This window comes from Zonotrichia leucophrys, chromosome 5, assembly GCF_028769735.1.
Source record: "Zonotrichia leucophrys gambelii isolate GWCS_2022_RI chromosome 5, RI_Zleu_2.0, whole genome shotgun sequence".
Classification (NCBI taxonomy): domain Eukaryota; kingdom Metazoa; phylum Chordata; class Aves; order Passeriformes; family Passerellidae; genus Zonotrichia; species Zonotrichia leucophrys.
The window spans coordinates 62,343,298-62,363,856 of NC_088175.1; the positions used below are offsets into that span (position 1 = coordinate 62,343,298).

Sequence of the window (20,559 nt, forward strand, 5' to 3'; positions counted from 1 at the left end):
CAAGGAGATGTTTGCTGGATAAGCAAAATCCCCTCTGCAAAGCAGGAAGCTTTAAGCAGGGGCAGGATTCCAGCTTTTTGTGGGATGACATCCAAGAAATCCAGGTTTTGGCACGGATTTCCCCTCACAGAGCTCACCTACAAACCCCTCATGCTGAGGGAAGCATCCCAGCAGTGCGTCTGGAGCTGGATTCATTCACCAGCACAAGCAGGAGCTGCCAGGAGAGCACCAAGGGCCCCTCATTCCCAAAAATATCAACTTTGAGAGGCCGAGAAGCCTCTTCCAATCTCACACTGGAAGAAAATGAGCCATCCCAACCCCACACATCCCAAATCCCCAGTTTATAATTTGATTTATTCCTTTAGCACAGCCCTTTGCTAAACTTTGCTGGTCTCAGGGCTGGAGAAACGCAGAGGGAGCGGCTGAGCAGGGCTGTGGGATGAAGCTGGAGCTGCTCTGAGGGAGAGGAGGGGCAGCTTCGGCCTCTCAGGGATCCCAACAGGAGGGGACTGATCTGACTCCATGTTTCAGATGGCTGATTTATTATTTTAGTATATATATTACATTAAAACTATACTAAAAGAATAGAAGAAAGGATTTCATCAAAAGGGCTGCAAACCCTAAGAATAGAAAAAAAAGATAACAAAGGTTTTTTGGCTCGGCTCCCCTGTCCGAGCCAGCTGGGCTGGGATTGGCCATTAATCAAAAACCCCCAACCACATGAGGCCAATCCCAGATGCACCTGTTGCATTCCACAGCAGCAGATAATCATTGTTTGCATTTTGTTCCTGAGGCCTCCCAGCTTCTCAGGAGGAAAAAATCCTAAGGAAAGGGTTTTCCATAAAAGATGTCTGTGACAAAGGCCACCCTGCTCTGTGTCCCCAAGTGCCACATCCACAGGGACTGAAATCCCTCCAGGGATGGGGACTCCAGCACTGCCTGCTCATCCCAGAACGGGTTGGGTTGGGTTGGAAGGGACCTTAAATCCCATTTAATCCCACTGCTGCCATGGCAGGGACACCTCCCACTGTCCCAGGCTGCTCCAACCCGGCCTTGGACATTTCCAAGGATCCAGGGGCAGCCACAGCTGCTCTGGGAATTCCATTCCAGCCTCTCCCCACCCTCCCAGCCAGGAATTCCTTCCCAATATCCCACCCAAACCAGCTCTCTCTGAGATTAAAGGTATAAATACACAGAGGCTCCTCCAACTGGAATGATAATCCCACCATTATCCATTGCTGAGGCCTGGAAAACCACGGAAATCCTGCGAAAGGGGAAGCCACCAATTTGATTTTTAAGTTTGTTTAAAGCAGTTTTACCACTAAACAAGTAAACATTTCTAACTGAATAAATACTTTTTCACTTTATTCAAGGAGCATTCAGTGGCTGTTGGCATAAATATTCAGTTATGGAAATGTTTGGATGGAAATAGATTTTTCCATGCTATAAATAAACATTGTCTGCAAGGAACACACTCCCAACAAGAGGCGTGAATTGGAGCCACTGGTGCCTCCTGCCAGCCCTTGGGGATGTTTTATTTAGAAGCACTTCAGCCTGATCCCATCTGCCTGGATTTTCCTGGCTGTTTATCCCAACAGCTTGTTAAAAACTTGGAGCAGGACCATGGAATCATCGAGTTGGAAAAAAATATTTGGGATCATCCAGTCCCAGCTGTGCCTGATCCCCACCCTGTCCCCAGCCCAGACCTCTGAGTGCCACATCCAGGAATTCCTTGGGCACCTCCGGGGATGGGGATTCCAAACCTTCCTGGGCAGCCAATTCCAAGGCCTGAGCACCTTTTCCATGGGGGAAATTTTTCCTGGAAAATTCTCCTGCTCAGCAGGTGCCAAACCCAGCACTGGGATGGGGAAAGTTTAGCAGAGAACTGTGCTAAAGGAATAAATCAAATTATAAAGTGGGAATTCGGGATATGTGAGCATCACTGCAGTTCCAGCCTCGTGCTGGGAATCAGCAGGGAGAAATCCATGGGATTTACCCAAATCCACGGGAGTCATCCCAAATTCATGGGAGTCACCCAAATCCATGGGAGTCACTGAAATCCATGGCATTTTTCCAAGTCTCTGGTGCTGGATGCAGGAGATGCTTCCCTCCAGCTCAGCACAGCTTTTGGCCCCACAAAGTGGCACCCAAATGTCCCCAAGTGAGTTTGACTCCCCTAAAATGAATTTATGGATAAAAGGCCGAGGGTCAGGAATATTCATGGTCCCAGCGAGGATGAGGAGAGCTCAGCAGGGGCTGGTGAAGAAAAAGGAGGAAATCAGGGATAATATGAGCAAGGATAAAGAGCACCTTCCTCGTTTGGGTGGGATTTTAAACTTTTTCCCCAAAATGACAGAATGTGCTGGAGCAGAGCACGAGGGAAAGAAAAGACAGGAAAGGGAAGGAAAAAGGGAAGGAAAGGGGAAAGGAAAGGAAAGGAAAAAGGGAGGGAAGGGAAGAGGGAAGGGAAGGGAAGGGAAGGGAAAGGAAAGGAAAGGAAAGGAAAGGAAAGGAAAGGAAAGGAAAGGAAAGAAAGGAAGGAAGGAAAGGAAAGGAAAGGAAAGGAAAGGAAAGGAAAGGAAAGGAAAGGAAAGGAAAGGAAAGGAAAGGAAAGGAAAGGAAAGGAAAGGAAAGGAAAGGAAAGGAAAGGAAAGGAAAGGAAAGGAAAGGAAAGGAAAGGAAAGGAAAGGAAAGGAAAAAGGAAAGGGAAGGAACTGGAATTTTGCTTCCAGTCTCACACAGACTCAAGCAGGAGCAAGGAGAGCTCGGCTCTGCCCCAGTCCTTCTGTCCAGCAGCAAGGACACAAAATATTGGGATTTTTCAAAGGAAAGCAAGGACGGGGAATCCACGGGACAGATTCCTGCACGCTGGGATTCAGGGACACAGCGAGGAGAAGGAATCGCAGGCTGACGGTGCCATCTAGCGGCGGTTCCTGGAGCGGCAATGCCGCACTGCCCCGGCACCGGGAGCCATTCCCTGGCTCCTGTCCCTCCATCCCTTGTCCCCAGTCCCTCTGCAGCTCTCCTGGAGCCCCTTAGGTACCCTCAGCTCTCCCTGGAGCCTTCTCCTCTCCAGGGAACATTCCCAGCTCTCCCAGCCTGGCTCCAGCCCTTGCTCTCCTCCAGCACAGGACTCAGTGCTGGGGTCACCCCTCGGGTGCTGTGCCCAGCTCTGGCCCCTCAGCTTGGGAAGGACCTTGGGACACTGAGCACGTCCAGAGGGGACAGCGAGGCTGGAGAGGGAACACAAACCCTGTGAGGAGCCCCTGAGGGAGCTGGGGGTGCTCAGCCTGGAGAAAAGGAGACTCAGGGGTGCCCCCATCACTGCACAGCTCCTGAAAGGGGCCTGTGCTCAGCTGGGGCTGGGCTCTGTCTGCAGGAACTGACACAGCCAGAGCACACAGCCTCAAGGGAAATACAGGTTGGATAGCAGGAAAAAGTTTTTTCCAGCAAGGGTGATGAAGTTCTGGAATGGCTGCCCAGGGAGGTGGTGCAGTCCCCATCCCTGGGGGTGTTTAACAAAGCCTGGATGTGGCACTGGGTGCCAGGCTGAGCTGAGCTGTTGGGGCTGGGCTGGACTCCATGATCCTGAAGGTCTCTCCCAACCCAGGGATTATTCTGTGAATTTGCTACTTTAGAAGCATTTCTGTCACCCTTGATGGCCCAGGTTACATTTAATTCCCTCAGGGCTCTATCCTTCCCAATTGCTGTGTGCTTGGATAAACTCCCTGCACCCTCTCAGGCTGCCTGGCCCTGCTCCCACCCTCTGGGGGTTTCTGCCTTTCCCTGGTTGGGTTTGCCCCTTCCCCTCAGCGTGGCTCGGGAATGCTGGACAGCCCTGAAATCATCATCACCCCAAGCGCTAAAATCAGTGTGACTCCAAAGCAGCCCGGGTGGAGCTGGATCCCTGCAGGAACTGGGGAATGTCAGACTGGAGGATCAGGCTGAAAGCTCATCCCGAGCTCACAGCTGGGGAATTCCTGATCCAGGAGCTCGGGATCCACCTGGGAGAAGGGAAAGAGCCCCAAGATCTCCCCCAGGCCGGTCCCATAAAGCCAGCAGGATTCCCAGCAGGAGTGGGACTGCTTTCCTCAGCTTTTCCAGCCTCGGGATGAGCTCAGAAGCCAAAGTTTCCCCCAAAACCTCTGAAATTCCCCCCAGAGCCTGTGACAAGCACAGATTTTATCTGGTGCGCAATCCAATGCAATCCAGTGGGGTTTCAGCAGTGCAAATCCCAAACAAACTCAATTCCAGCACTTGGAAACTCCTCTCTCCCAAAGCATCACTATCTTCTCCTTGGCTCCAAGCAGGACTTTTTTTTCCCTCCAGGAAACCATTTATTAGTTGTTTATTATTAATGCAAAGTCCTTGAAGTGGATTTTGATTTCACCTGTTCTGTGGGGGAATCAGCAGCTCTTCATAAATCACTTTGCATCCAAATCAGTTCCAGCTTCACATCCATGAACCTCCAGGGACTGGAGCCACCAGGAGCAAAATGCAATTTTCACACTGAGCTCGGGAAACTCAAGCTTTTGGCACCTCATCTTCGTTGTATATTGGGCAATAAATACCTGGTTCAGGCAGCAATGAGGTAAAAAGGAATTACAGCTTGTCCTGTACCACTTTCTCCTCAGGCTTAAGAGATGGGAACAACACAACAGGGAAAAGGCAATTGGCATTTTGTAATTTTACAAAATTAGGTGCCAACAGAGGTATTTGGATGGTTACAAGGTAATTGAAAAACATATTTTAGCTTTGGTTTCATTAGGGATTTGCCTTGCAATTACCATCCCTGACTATTTGCTTTATTCTTGTTTTCCATAATGAGAAAAACGTCCTGGCAGAAATTTGGGGCCCAGATCCTCAGGGCAGCACAGGAAGAATTATTCCAAATCCCTTTTGCCGTCAGCAAGGAGCTTTGCTCAGGAAAAAGGGACAAATATCCACAACTCCCTCCCTGCCAGGCTTGAACCGGTCTCAGAACCCAAAAAATCTTAATTCTGCTGCCACTTCCAAGGCTCTCAGTGGTGCCCAGCATGGAGCGTCCTCCTGTGTGCATCATGTTGGGAATAACTCGGATTTCCCCTGGGAAGTGCCTCAGGCACCTCTGAGAGGCAGCAGAAGTTGGACAGAGCAGTGGGAGCTGCACAGACCCTCCCATCACCTTCTGCATCCTCACTGATTTTGTGTTCCCCTGAAATTTTACATCTTAGTTAAAACCCCCCCGAGAAATTCAGTATTTTGGTTAAAAAGGCAATGAGGGTTTTGGGTTTTTTGTCAGAACCACACAGAAGCCAAACCAACACATCCCACAGGACTCTCCTCCCTCTGTACATCAACAAAAACTGGGCAGAGGGGAAAGCCCAAAACCACAACCAGAGCAACTGAATATTTTCATTTTTTAGTGTAGAACCTTCACACTGAAGCATTTTCTGGTAAGAACCAGGATTTAACCATTTCTCACTCAAAATAAGAGCCCCAACCACTTCTTGGCGAGGAAAGCCAACCCCTCCCCAGGGCTCCCAGATGATGCCAAATCCTCACCCCTGTACCAACATGGAAGGAGCTGCTTCCTCACCACCCAGTGCCCCGTGTTCCTGCCCAGGGCAGGGGACTGGAATGGGCTTTAAGGCCCCTTCCAGCCCAAACCATCCCAAACTCTGTGACAATCCCACAGCCCTTCAGCTTTTGCATGGGCACACCTGGGTTTGCCCCCACTCCCTCCTCTCATCGATGTCATAACCAGGGGGACAAAACAAAGGCTCTGGGCATTCCCAAAGGATCTGCAGAGCACTCAGCCGGGAGGGAGCAGCACTTGGGACCCCAGGTGTGAGCAGAGCATTCCCCTGCTCAGTCCCCTCACAGCAGTGCCACTGCATAGCAGGAAAACACCCAGACACTCGGAATCCCAAAGAACTTGGAATTCCAGACCCGTGGCACTTAGTGTGTCTTTACCTCACTCCCTCCAGAGCAGCCGTGGCTGCCCCAGATCCCTGCAAGCGCCCCAGGCTGGTCAGGGCTTGGGGCAGCCCGGAGCAGTGGAAGGCTGGGAAGCAGAGCAGGGCAGCCCTGTACAAAGAACCCCCAGCGCCGCCAAAACCTGCACAGAAGTGAAACACGCACGGATCAGCTGGGTTAGGAGACCATTTATTAAATAAAACTGAGCCGAGACGCTGCAGATGTGTCAGGGAGGCCCTGGGAAGCCCCCGGAGCTCCTGGCTGTCGCCTCATCCTCCCGGCGCTCAGTCCAGCTGCAAGAGAGCGAGAGACACGAGAGGAGTCAGCGGGATCCGGCACCCCCGAGCCCCTTCCCGCAGCCGCGGGGCTCACCTTGATGAAGCCGATGTCCTTGGCGTACTGGCGGAAGCACTGCCGGCACATGTTGAGCCCGTACTTGCGGATGAGGCCGTGGCGGTTGGAGCACACGCGGCTGTGAGGGAGCAGAGAGAGGCGCGTGAGGGCAGGGAATGGCGCCGGGGAGGAGAGGGGAATGTGAGGGGAAAGAGGAGCGAGGTAGGGCGGTGAGACGGCAGCCACGACCCGGGGGGGCGCAAGGGGCGGCACTGACCAAGAGCGAGAGCCCTGCCCGAACTTCCTGGGGTGGCTCCAGTAGAGCTGCTGGTGGCCCATGGCTGCGCGCTGCCGAGAGAAAGATGGCGGCTGCCGCCCGGCCTTATACCCTGACGGCGCCTCCCGGCGTGCACCGCGCGGCTCCCGCTTCCCGCCCTGCTCCGCCAGAGCTGTGGGTGGGCCCGCTCCCCTCCGTGACGTCACATCGTGGACGGGGCAGCCCGGCCCATTCAGTGACGTCAGAGGTGCTGAAGTTTGTATTGCTAACGGGACAGCCGGCGAGCGCCGGGCGTAGTGGCGCGCGCCTGTAATCCTAGCCTTGGGGGAGGCGGAACCCTGACGGATTGCTTGAGCCCGGGGTTCGGGGCTGACGTGTGCTGTATGGGGCGCTGGAGTGGGCGTCCCATCCCTAAAGTCGGTATTTGTGTGGTGACCCCGGGGTAGGGCACCGGACTGATGACGAGGCAGCCGGCCGAGGTGTCAGAGATGGAGCAGGGAAGCTCCCGTGGCGGTCAGAGGAAAGGACCGCATCTGTGAATAGCCACGCCAGCAAGCCCTGGGGCAAGATAGTGAGACGGGGGTTCACACCTTTTGCCACACACTACTAATAACTAACACACCCGAAATAGCCAACCAAAAACCCCCAAACACCCCTTTTCGCCCCAAAACACACACACGCAACACACTGCCTCCTACTGAACAAAAACCGCAACAACACCACACCGCTCAACTACACAATTCACTGCGCCGAGCAAATCACAAACACCGATCCTGCTTTCTAATAATACATCTGCATAAACACTCAGCAAACGCCTCCCCGAGTTTGGTTGTGTTTTCTCCGAATGCCCCTTCATGTCCTCAAAGCCGCCTCATGGCGCCGACACCAAGCTTGACCTAAGCCTTCCTGTCGCTTACCAAAACTCAGCTGCTGTTGTCGCATCCGCCTGCCCTCAACTCCTGTCGCCTCAGCTTCCCATGTCCCCTCACCTCCTCTGTGTCCTCACCTCCTGCATCCCCTCAGCTCCAGTGTTTCCTCAGTTCCTCTGTGTCCCCTCACCTCCCATGTCCCCTCAGACCCACCACCCCTTCATCTCCTCCATGTCCCCTCCCTCACACCTGCTGTCCCCTCCGTGTCTTTATTCTCTGGCCCTTCCTCTGCTCCCTCTTCCTCCTCGTATCATTCTCCCCTCTAAACCCTCTTTTCAATGCCAACACGTCACCACGTGTTTTATGCTTTACTTGATGTTTATGGAAAACTTTATATTTTATGTCATGCTTGGCCGTGATTGTGTATTAGGTAGGCAGGAACTGGGGATTGGTTGGGCGGATTTATGTAAACTTTAGTGTATAAATAATTTTGCTTTTTATTCCCTGGCATGCTTGATTTGTGGACAATTTCCACCTTGCACCCTGCAGAGAATAAACAATGTCTCCTTTCTAAACCTGACTCGTTGCTCGTGTTTAGAGTCCCTAAAATTCGGCAACACCTTGAGCTCCTCTGTGTCCTCCCTTAACTCCCCATGTCCCCTGACCCCTCCATGTCCCTTCACACCCTCCATGTCCCCTCATCCCCCACATTCCTCAAACCCCCATGTCCTCTCAGCTCCTCCATGTCCATTCACAACCCCGTGATCTTCACACCCCCATGCCCCCTCACATCCTCAGCATCCTCCCGTATCCTCAATGTCCCCTCACACTCTACGTCCTCTCGTGCGCCCATGTCTGCTCACTCCCACATCCTCTCAGGTCATCTATGTCCCCTTACACATTGCGTCCCCTTACATCCTCTGTCCCTTCGCATGCCGTGTTTCCTCACATCCCACGTCCCCTCACGCCCGGTGTCTCCTAACGCCCTGTGTCCCCTCACACGCCGTGTCCCCTCACCCTCTCCGTCCCCTCACGCCCCGTGTTCCCTTACACTCTCTGTCCCCTCACACTCTCTGTCCCCTCACGCCCCGTGTTCCCTCACACTCTCTGTCCTCTCACGGCCGCCGCCTCCAGCAGGAGGCGCCCGCGGCCGGTCCCGCGCGGACGGCGCTGCGCTGAGGGCCCGCGCTGGGGCTGCCCGCCGCTGCCGGTGCGGCCGCTGCCGCCGGTACCACCGGAGCCGCCGCCCTCCCGTCCCGCCCCGCGATCCCAGTCGCCGGGCGGCCCCGCGCCCCTCAGCGGGCGGCACCGGGCAGCGGCGGGCCGGCACCGCGGCGGGCAGGCAGCGCAGCGGGCGCCTGTGCGCGCTGAGCGCGGGAGGCCCCCGGCGGCGCCGCCCGCCGTGCGCGGGCCGGGGCCGGTGCCGGTACCGGGGCCGGGTCGGGATGCGGCTGCAGTGCGAGGTGGAGGTGCTCAGCCGGCTCCTGCCCACCTGCGGGCTGCGGGGCCGCGGCCGCGCCGCGCGGGCGCTGCTGTCGCTCGGGCGCCCTCCCGGCGCCGCCGGTGCCGGGATTTACCTCATGGTGTGCACGGCGCGGGACCGCGGCGGGGCTCGCTACAAGGTGGGGACGGCGGCGGGGGCCGGGACGCGGCGGCGGGGGTGCCCCGGGGCGGCCGCTGAGCGCGCTGTGCCCGCAGGTGCAGCAGAACGTGGAGCGGCTCTTCACGCGCTTCGTGGAGGAGGGAAAGGCCACGGTGCGGCTGCGGGAGCCCGCGGTGGATCTGTGCCTCAGCAAGGTGGGACCGGCTCCGGGAACGGGACCGGCGGCAGGGCCGCGGCTCACCGGGCTCTGACCCCCGCGGCAGGGCGGGAAGGGAACTTAAATCCCATCCACTGCCACCCCTGGGACACCTGCGCTGTCCCACGCTGCTCCAGCGCCAGTGCCCAGCCTGGCCTTGGGCACTGCCAGGGATCCAGGGGCAGCCACAGCTGCTCTGGCAATTCCAGCCCAGCCAGGAATTCCCAATTCCCAACCTCCCATCCATCCCTGCCCTCTGGCACTGGGAGCCATTCCCTCTTTTCTGGGTTCTGTTCTAACTCTCCTGAAGTTCATTCTCATGCTTTGCTTCACAGCTTCTTTAGAAAAAGCTTTTTACAGCTCTCTGATGCAATGTTGGTGTTTGGCCTTAAATCCTGTGTCCCCTCAGCTCAATTTGATTCCCATGAAATTGTTGTTCCCTACAGTTTTTTCCGTGGAAAAAAAATTGAGAATCCTCTTGTTTTCATGGACAAACCCATCATTGTGCTCACCCACACACAGAGCAGGGCACAGGCACCCTCTCCCCTTATTTCAAATACCTCTGTATTCATTCACAGTTCCCAGAGGACTGTGAATAGTGAATAAAGTGTTTTTAACAGTGCTAAACTCATCATAAAAATCATATTATCACTAAATTCTCATGTCCTTTTCTTCTGTGCCTGTTGCAGGAATCTTTTGTAGCCCTATAGGAGAGAAAAATGGGACAGGCTTTTTATAACCTCTGAGTTCTTACCTAAAACTTTCCAGTTAGAGTGTGTAAATAAAAGCAAATCATGTTGATTGGTGGTTTAGAAAATCCTGTTTCCTTTCTGTTACCTGAATCTGAGGAAAGCAGCTTTAAATTTTATTAACCTGTTAAAGGTTAAATAGGAAGGGAGGACACCAAACCCAGTTATTTTTTTCCTGTTAGGAGCCAGTGTACTCTATATTTTGGAAAAATTAAGGCTTTTGTATTAGATTCAGAAGAACTTCTGCTTCCTTTGCTCTGAATTTTTCTGCTGAAGATTGAGAAATCAAAAAGTTCATCTCAAAATATTACAGGTTCCTCTTAAGCTCTCCAGCTCCAGAACCCACATTTAAGATGTTTCATCCCTTTTCCATAGTTTTCTGCCAGATTTTTATTGCTTCATTACAGAAAAGCTCCTTAACTCTCAAAGATGAACAAAAACTTTGTGGAGAGGAGATTTCCACAGACTGGAATATTGGTTTTGGGAAACCCCCCTGCTTGTGCTGTGCCAGGCTCTGGATTTGCTGCCCTGAGCCAGCTCAGGAGTGGGGTTGGGAACCATCAGTGCAGAGCAGAAATAACAAATGCTGGCTGTTTCCTGGGGCTTGTTTGCCTTCAGCAGGTCTGAGCCTGCTGCCCTGGCTCCACCTCAGCTCCCGTTTCCTCACAGCTCTCACGCTTGGCAGGCACCAACACAATTTAAACTCCTTTTCCAGCTTTGTCTGTGTGGCTGAGACTTTGGGCTTGGGGCAGGAAATTTCATCCTGAGCTCTCCCAAGTCATTATTTGTTTTCTTCCTTTTTATTTTTTTTTTCAGGGCTTCTCAACAAGATGTTTGGAGATCTCACATGGCCCCTAGGGAGGGCTTGTGGAGGGAATTGAGTTTTGTGCTTGAGAGCAAAGAAATCCTGCCTGTAACTTCATTCTGCTGTGCAATATTGATTTCACTTGGTCCTCACAGATCTGGAGGGCTTTTTGGGCTTAATTCCCCTTTAAGTGATCTTGGAAATGCCACAGATCAGCCTGGAATGAGGGGAAATTCTGTAGCTAAATGTGTGTGATAGACTGGCTGAGGTAGTGAGGGCTGGTGGTCTCAGAGCCCCAGGCTGGTTTGGGACAGAAGGGACCTTAAACCCCATCCCATCCCATCCCATCCCATCCCATCCCATCCCATCCCATCCCATCCCACCCCATCCCATCCCACCCCATCCCATCCCATCCCATCCCATCCCATCCCATCCCATCCCATCCCATCCCATCCCATCCCCCATCCCATCCCATCCCATCCCATCCCATTCCCATCCCATCCCATCCCATCCCATCCCATCCCATCCCATCCCATCCCATCCCATCCCATCCCATCCCCCATCCCATCCATCCATCCCATCCCATCCCATCCCATCCCATCCATCCCATCCCGCTTAATTCCCTAAGTGATCTTGGGAATGCCACGATCAGCCTGGATAGGGCAATTCTGTAGCAATGTGTGGATGCTGCCAGGTAATGACTGTGTCAGACCCAGGCTGTTTATCAGAACCTTAAACCCATCCCATCCCATCCCTATCCCATCCCATCCCATCCCATCCCATCCCATCCCATCCCATCCCATCCCATCCATTCCTCTCCCATTATCCCATCCCATCCCATCCCATCCCATCCCATCCCATCCCAGCTTTCCACTGTCCCAGGCTGCCCCAAGCCCCACCCAGCCTGGCCTGGGGCATCTCCTGGGATCCAAGGGCAGCCCCAGCTTCTGTGGATAACCTTGGATCCAAAGGTGTTTGTTGTGCATCCTCCCCACCTCTGCAAGGTGGCACAGCAGGAGTTGTGCTTGGAATGCCTAAGGAAAATTATCATTTTAGTTTACACATGCAGTCAGTTCAGTTTGACCTTTATTGTCTTTGTTTCTCCCACATTTCCATCCAGGATTATCTCAAATGTCTTTGTTTTCTTGTACTGGGTGCTTGTAGCACATTGTGTGCTCCAGTTCTGAACCCTCTCAGATTCGGCCTCAACAAAGACATTTGGGAGCAAAATTGTCTTTGAGGTGCAAAATGTGTCCCTGGGCTTGGGAAGTGGTGGCTGGGAGCACAAGGACAACCTCTGGGCTCTCAGAACTCCAAGTTGGTTCTTTTCTTTCCATGGTTGCAATGTGGTTTTTATTTTAGAATTCACTTTTCAGCTCAGTGCCTGTCAGCTGCACATCAGCTCAAGCAGAGACTTGCTGGAAGATCTAGAAGAGAAAGATTTGGTCACAAATGTCCCTAGAAGTGAATGAAATCAGTGCAACAGATGCATCAGAGCTTTCTGGGTCTTTATTTAAAATAAAAATCACTTGATACTCTGATACTGAGAGCTGGTGGGAGCCTTTAATGGCTCCCCACTCCCAGAGGGAATATGGGATGGGATATTGGGAATTGTTCCCTGAGAGGGTGGGGAGGGGCTGGGCTGGAATTGCCAGAGCAGCTGTGGCTGCCCTGGATCCCTGGCAGTGCCAAGGCCAGGCTGGATGGGTTTGGAGCACCTGGGACAGTGGAGGGGTCCCTGCCAGGAGAGAGGGTTGAAGAGGATGGGATTTAGGATCCCTTCCAACCCAGACTGCCCTGGGATTCTGCTGCCAAACTGTTGTATCCCAGCTGAAGCGTTATTTGGTCTTTGCAAAGGATTTGCCTCTTGCCTGCTGCTGGCACAGCCAGAGCTGTGTGTGGCCACCTCACCTGCCTTGAAGCTTCACCTTCCTTTTGCTGAATTCAACTTCCCTCCTTTTCTTTCCTAGAAACTTCCAGGAATTATTGCCTCGGGGTTTAGAGCTCTGATTTCCCCACGTGTGTTTGTAACAGTCCTTTATCCCGGTGGATTTCTGGGATCTCCCAGTGCATTGGGGGTTTTTCCTGTGCTTCATTTCCAGCTGTGGATTTGGTGCTTTGTTCCTTGCCTGGGTGCTGCAGCACAGCCAGACCAGGACTGTTCATAACAGAGCTGAGTGACACCCACAGAGCAGCCCAGAGAGTGTTAACAACCAGGATAATGAACTTTTAACTCCAGCCTTGTGTTCCCCTGCAGGCAAATGTGATCAATTTAAAGACTTTCCTTTCAGCCGTGAGACTGGCTCACCAAGGCAACGACAGCGGCGTCCTCCCTCTCTCACCTCTGGTCCCAGCAAAGAACGCCGACGTGGAGAAGCCCAAAACCAAAATGATCATCACTTCCAGGAGGGATTATCCCCTCACCAAGAGCTTCCCCTTCTCCCTGGAGCACCTGCAGACCTCGTACTGCAAGCTGGCCAGGATCGACAGCAGGGTGCTGAGCCTGCGGCGGCTGCGCAAGCTGGACCTGAGCCACAACCACATCAAGCAGCTGCCGGCCACGCTGGGGGACCTGGCGTTCCTGCAGGAGCTCGACCTGCACGACAACCACCTGGAGGCCTTCAGCGGGGCCCTGTGCAGCTCGGGCCTGCAGAAATCCCTGCAGCTGCTGGACCTGAGCCAGAACCAGATCCAGGCGCTGCCGCTGGAGTTCTGCCAGCTGCGGGCCCTGGTGCAGCTGCGGCTGGACGACAACGCCCTGCTGCGCCTGCCCTGCCGCATCGGGCAGCTGAGCCGCCTGCGCTTCCTGTCGGCCGCGCGCAACAAGCTGCCCTTCCTGCCCTGGGACTTCAGGAACCTCTCCCTGGACAACCTGGACCTCTTTGGGAACCCCTTTGAGCAGCCCAACCCGCTGGTGCCCAACATCCAGCTGAAGATCCCCCTGACTCTGCTGGAGTGTGCTGCCAGGGCCACGGTCAATCACAGGTAAGGGCAGGGAGGCACAGCTGGCCCTGCTCCTTCACACCTGCCTCCCTCACCTGCCTCCCTCTGCCCTCGGTGCCTGCTTTGGTTGGCATTACAGTGCAAGAGTTCTACTGACGTTACATTGCAAGGGTTCCATGTGGCCAGAGTTCTGTACCTCCTTGATGTTTCTCGTAGGCAGCTCCTCTACTCTTCCTTGTCCTCACAGTGGCCAACTGACTCCAGTTCCCCTCAGCCAACCAATCCACTCCTCTATAACACTCTTCTGATTGGCTATAGCCATGGCCTGTTAACATCACACCTGCTCCTAATCTTTAATAATTAACCCTCTTTAGGGGGTAAGATTACTCTCTATACTACCTTTATTTACTTATATTCTATCCCTCTACATGCTTTCTCACCTATTAACTTCATAACATAAAAATTCCTTTGAATCCCCCTTGTCAAGTCATCAGGATAAGGATAATTGGTGCCTTTGGAAGCATTGAAGGAAAGGCAGATACTGAAGTGTTTTCATCCACCAAAGGGAGATGAACAGAATATTTTCAGCCAACTTTGGGAAAAGAGAATCAATTCTACAGCCCTGAGCCACTTTTTCTGCAGGCCTTCCCCTGCCATAGGTTTTCTTTAAGCTCCTCATTTCCCTTGGTGTTGGAGTGAGGGTGTTCTGACTTACTCAGAGAGCCCAGCTCTGAGGTAATTTTAAAAGGATTATTTTGATTTCACCAAGTGAATGCCACCCTCCCAGGCTGCTGTTTGTTATCAGCTCCCTCCTCTGCCCCCACCCCTGATCCTTCGTGCACCAGGAGCCTCCAGGTGCCAGCAGCTGCTGCTCCCACCCTGCTCTGGGTGGGAGGGCAGCACAAAGACAGAAATTTGGCACAGAAAGGGGGAGAGGGAGGCTGGAAATGTCCCTGATCTGCACCCTGTGCCCGCTCCTGCCTTGAGGGTGGGCAGTGCCCATAAACCAGGGGGAATTGTGCAGAAATTTGCACCAGAGGCATCCACAGGCACTCCCTGAAGGGAGCGGAGCCGCCACATGTTCTGGGCCAAATCACCCATTGCTGACCTTGCTGATTTTATAATTAACCCCCACGTGTCTCCTTTCCCAACTCTGTATAAATTGCAGTGGGTTTGATGGAAATATTAAAGCTTTTTTCTACCTCTAGAAATCCCTCAGCACTGGTCAGATTTCAGTTACTGTAAAAACCTCGAGAAAGGGATGAAACAGAAGGAGAAGGTGCAAAAATAATGTTTGGAACAATCAGCCTTCATTCTGGGAAAGTACCAGAGTTCTTGATTATGTTTTTCCCAGAAAAAAAAAAGGGTGTTTTGAAATCAAGGTGGGGAGAAAGAAAACCCAGAGGAGTCTTAGGTGTGTGGAAAGATTTGGGGATGAGTCAGGGGGATCTGTGCTGAGTTTGGGGGGCACTGCTGAGCCCCACACTTCAGCACACCCAGAGGATTCCTCAGGGAATTCCTGACTGTACCCCGAGCTCCACACTGCTGCTCTGTGGATGCCCAAGGAGCAATTCCCCTTCCCAACTCTGGAGGTCATTGCTGACACGAGGGATGGAGAGAGCTTTTCATTGCCTGCCTGCAGGACTGCAGGAGGCTCAGTTATCTCCTGCTTTCTCTGAGTTGTGTTTGCCACTGCTGCTCCTCGGTGTAAGAGGGAGGAGTAAACGGTGGGCGCTGTGTCAGGCCGGGGTGAGGCACAGGGAGTGTGAGGGAAGAACAGAATGTGCCCAATTGTCTCATTGTTCTTAATCTTCCTTTAATTCCCTAATTCTCATTACTCCTAATCTCTCTAATTCCCTAGCTGGCTGTGGCCCAGGCTGCCAGGATTGCTGGGAGCTCCCTGGTGCTGTCTCCTGGAGTTCATGGCCTTAGGGCTGCCTTGGCAAGGGGCATTTCAGTCCTGACATCTCAGGAGGGGGCATTTCAGTCCCAAATCTCTGGTGTTCCATGTCTGTGTGGTGCCTGGAACAGAGGCTGGACAGAGTTAATGAATAAAGCAGGGATTTATTAAAAGGCCTCAGAGGATCCACCTTGGGCAGCACAAGAGCCCAGGCAGGGCTGCACCCAAGATGGACTCTGGGTCAGGAGTTTTCACACTTTTATAAGTTTTGGTCCATTTTCATGTTGGGATTAAAATTGCCCAATCCCAGCTCCAGGTTGTGCAGTCCCACCCTCCCAGGTTGCTCTCCTCAGTTGCCTGGTTTTACACTTTTTGGGCCCAAAGCTGCAGCAGTGCCCTTGGTTCTGGGGCTGGAAAAGGATTGAGAGGGACTGAGGAGAGGGAAAGGATTGTTCTGTGGGACTGAGGAGAGGAAAGGATTGTTCTGTGGGACTGAGGAGAGGAAAGGATTGTTCTGTGGGACTGAGGAGAGGGAAGGATTGTTGTGTGTGCCTGAGGAGAGGGAAAGGATTGTTCTGTGGGACTGAGGAGAGGAAAGGATTGTTCTGTGGGGCTGAGGAGAGGGAAAGGATTGTTCTGTGGGACTGAGGAGAGGAAAGGATTGTTCTGTGGGGCTGAGGAGAGGAAAGGATTGTTCTGTGGGGCTGAGGAGAGGAAAGGATTGTTCTGTGGGACTGAGGAAAGGATTGTTCTGTGGGGCTGAGGAGGGGAAAGGATTGAAAGGGACTGGGGGTGGGAAAGGATTGTTCTGTGGGGATGAGGAGAGGAAAGGATTGTTCTGTGGGCTGAGGATGACGAGGGGAAAGGATTGTTCTGTGGGGCTGAGGAGAGGGAAAGGATTGTTCTGTGGGACTGAGGAGAGGGAAGGATTGTTCTGTGGGGATGAGGAGAGGAAAGGATTGTTCTGTGGGATGAGGAGGGAAAGGATTGTTCTGTGGGCTGAGGAGAGGGAAAGGATTGTTCTGTGGGACTGAGGAGAGGGAAGGATTGTTCTGTGGGCTGAGGAGGAAAGGATTGTTCTTGTGGGGGGCTGGGGAGGAGGGAAAGGATTGTTCTGTGGGACTGAGAGAGGAAGGATGTTCTGTGGGTGAGGAGGGAAAGGATTGTTCTGTGGGGCTGAGGAGAGGAAAGGATTGTTCTGTGGGGCTGAGGAGAGGAAAGGATTGTTCTGTGGGACTGAGGAGAGGAAAGGATTGTTCTGTGGGACTGAGGAGAGGAAAGGATTGTTCTGTGGCTGAGAGGAGACGTGCTAAAGGATTGTTCTGTGACAGAAGAGGATTTTCTGTGGGGGAGTGTGAGGAGAACTGCTAACACCTTATATGAAGTTCAGAGTTATATATGTGTGTGTGTATATTACTGACATTTTATGAAAAATCCCTTTGCCAGGATTTTTCTTCTGAGAAGCCGAGAAGCCTCAGAAGAGAAATGTACACAATAATTATCTGATTGCTTAGATTGTAGTTTGGAGGTTGCTCACCAACAGGGGCATCTTTGATTGGTTCAGTGGGAACTGTTTTTAATTAATGCCCAATCCCAGTCCAGCTGTGTTGAGACTCTGGTCAGTCATAGGGTTTTTATTATAATTTCTTGTCTAGCTTCTGATGCCTCCTTTTTCTTTCTTTACTATAGTTTTGGTATACCATTTTCATATATAAAACACAATATATATATAAATATACATATATAAACATAATAAATATTAACATATATAATACAATATAACATAATATAACACATATAACAATATACATAATACATATATAATATAATTAATATAATGAATAATATAATAATTAATATATTATAATAATATAACGTAATATAACATAACATAACATATAAATATAAATATAATATAATATAATATAATATAATATAATATAATATATCAGCCTTCTGAGAACTTGGAGTCAATTCCCATCTCTCACCTCGTCCTGAGGATTTCACAACACCTCAACAATTAATAACCACATGTGTATATATATATATTTATATGTATATATGTATATAAATACATATATAAAAATATATATGTGTATATATACACACATATGTGTATATATACATATATTTATGTGTGTATATATAGATATATGCATATATATAATATATATATTTGCATATATTTAGGTACTTATATAGATATATTTATATATAAATATATATATATAAATAAATATATATATATATACACTCACCAATGCAGTGCAGAGTCTGGAAAACATGAAAGCTGGAACTGAAGGCATTGTGTGCCCTGGGAGCGGTGGGTGCCTGTGTCTGTCTCTGCTTGGTGCACAGCTCTGTGTGTGCCGGTGCCCGTTTGTGCTGCCTTGGTGACACAGCTGTGTCTGTGCCCGCCTTTGGGTGACACAGCTGTGTCTGTGCCCGCCTTTGGGTGACACAGCTCCCTGTGTGCCCGTGTCTGTGCCCGCCTTTGGGTGACACAGCTCCCTGTGTGCCCGGTGCCTGTGTCTGTGCCTGCCTTTGGGTGACACAGCTGTGTCTGTGCCTGCCTTTGGGTGACACAGCTCCCTGTGTGCCCGGTGCCTGTGTCTGTGCCCGCCTTTGGGTGACACAGCTCCCTGTGTGCCTGTGCCTGTGTCTGTCCCCGCCTTTGGGTGACACAGCTCCCTGTGTGCCCGGTGCCTGTGTCTGTGCCCGCCTTTGGGTGACACAGCTCCCTGTGTGCCCATCTCACCGTGTCTCCTCCCACCCCCAGGATCCCTTATGGCTGCCACCTGCTCCCTTCCCACCTGTGCAAGGACCTGGAGGTGGCCAAGACGTGTCGCTGCGGGAGCGCCTGCCTGAGCAGCTTCATCCAGATCACGGTGACCATGAACCTGCACCACGTGGCGCACACCGTGGTGCTCGTGGACAACATGGGCGGCACCGACGCGCCCGTGCTCTGCTACTTCTGCTCCCTGCACTGCTACTCCCAGTTCCTGGACAGGCACCTCCAGAGCCACGGCTGACACGGCCAGCATGGCTGGCACAGCCAGGGTGGGCTGCGGGGCATGGGGGAGCCTGCAGGTGTCACCGGAGCTCCCTGCGGAGACAGATCCCTCTGGGAGGGAGCAGGGGGACATGGCCTGGTCTGGCTCTTCTCCTCCTTGGAGAGAGAGGGGACACAGCCTGGCCTGGCTCTTCTGCCCCTCTGGGAGGGAGGGGACACAGCCTGGCCTGGCCTGGCCTGACTTTCTACCCCTGTGGCAGGGAGGGGACACAGCCTGGCCTGGCCTGGCCTGGCTCTTCTGCCCCTTTGGGAGGGAGGGGACACAGCCTGGCCTGGCCTGGCCCGGCTCTTCTGCCCCTTTGGCAGGGAGGGGACACATCCTGACCTTCTTCCCCCCTGGCAGGGAGGGGACATGGCCTGACGTGGCCTGGCCTGACCTCCTCCCCCTCTGGAATCTCCTCTGCCTGTAGCACCAAGCAGTGTTGAGCTGGAGAGAACCTCCCTTGGAATGTATTTCCCTTTTCCTGCGTGCTCGGGGTTTCTGGGTTTGTGGGTAGGTGGTTCCTTCTTGGAAGGACAAAGGGAATTTGAGTTTATCCCAGACTTCCCCATGTGAGCTCTGCCAGGGCCAGCACTGCTCTCCCCTCCTGCCAGTGGAGGAGAAATCCCATCCAGAGCAGTTGTGGAATCCCAGGTGCTTCTTTTTTTTAAAGGTTCTGTTACAACATTCCCACTCGGAGCAGGGACCAGCATTGCTGGGTTTTTACCAGAGCAAATGTTTGTTTTTGGGGTTTCTCTCTTTGTGATACCAGAAATGTCTTTTTTTCTAAATACGTGCCTGAAACTTTGTTTCTTAATCCTCCTGTTTTAACCATTCTGGAATTTGTTTCACTGTGTTGACTGATTAAATTTTGAAAGCCTTCCATGCACGTGTGGATTGTGTTTTGTCTGGGGGGTTTTCCATCCAGTGTACTCCAGGAATTAACTGCTGGTATTTTTCTGGGGATAACACCAAAATGTTGAGCATATCCACAAATTCTTTTATTTCCTGTCTTGTCAGCTGCTCCATGACTGGGAGATGGGAACAGCAGGGAACAAACACTTGCAATTCTAGAATTAATTAATCTGAATTTTTTAATTCTTACCATTCAAGAATGGGTTCATAATCCTAACCTTTCAAATCTAGAATTATTTTATTTGGAGAAGTTTTTAGGAATCCCGTTCCCTTGGAGTGCCAGCTGGGGGAGGTTTAGTTTGGATTTTGGGAAAATTTCTCCATGGAAAGGGGGTTTGGCACAGGGCACTGATGGAGTGCCCATCCCTGCAGGGATCTGGGATGGCTTCCTTACCTTGTTCTTGCAATTCTGGAATTATTTTACTCTTACATTAGTGTTGAACACTTTGGAGTCATTCTAAACTTGCGATTCTAGAATTAATTAATCTGAATTTTTTAATTCTTACCATTCAAGAATGGTTCATAGCACTAATCCTTCAAATCTAGAATTATTTTATTCTGTAAATCTCAGGGTTTTTTTCTCTCAATCTTAGAGTTACTTTATCCTATTATTTCAGCCCTACACTGATTTTACCTTATTCTTGCATTTCTAGAGTGATTTCTCACCTTCTTCTTGTCATTACAGAATGCTTTTTAACGTGCAGTTTTTCAAACCTAGTATTCACTTATTTTTTATGTTACTCCCGCGGCTCCCGGCTGATTTCCGTGTGTTTTCCCTGCATTTCCAGAGCTATTTTCCCTTTTTATCCCAATCCCGAAGGATTCCGCTGCCCCTTCCCGCCCTCCCCTCACGCCTTGGCCCCGCCCCTCCCGGCGCCGCCCAATCAGAGCGCGGTGCGGCTGCGGCGGCTGCGCGGCCCCCCCGCGCGCGGCGGAAGCGCCGAGTAGTTGATTGACG

General features: G+C 52.0%; 2 protein-coding genes across 2 annotated transcripts; one reads left to right on the forward strand and one right to left on the reverse strand.

Annotated features, from left to right (window-relative positions):
* Positions 1–6,131: 6,131 nt before the first annotated feature.
* On the reverse strand, positions 6,132–6,712 carry RPS29 (ribosomal protein S29). Its single transcript, XM_064716007.1, has 3 exons — positions 6,569–6,712; positions 6,331–6,430; positions 6,132–6,251 (listed from the first exon to the last, which is right to left on the reverse strand). The coding sequence occupies exons 1-3, from the start codon at positions 6,628–6,630 to the stop codon at positions 6,243–6,245; spliced, it is 171 nt and encodes a 56-aa protein (XP_064572077.1). The 5' UTR covers positions 6,631–6,712; the 3' UTR covers positions 6,132–6,242.
* A 2,117-nt stretch (positions 6,713–8,829) lies between these two features.
* On the forward strand, positions 8,830–19,569 carry LRR1 (leucine rich repeat protein 1). The gene is made up of 4 exons (XM_064716008.1): positions 8,830–9,059; positions 9,136–9,234; positions 13,048–13,775; positions 18,413–19,569. The coding sequence occupies exons 1-4, from the start codon at positions 8,883–8,885 to the stop codon at positions 18,663–18,665; spliced, it is 1,257 nt and encodes a 418-aa protein (XP_064572078.1). The 5' UTR covers positions 8,830–8,882; the 3' UTR covers positions 18,666–19,569.
* The last annotated feature ends 990 nt before the right edge of the window (positions 19,570–20,559 follow it).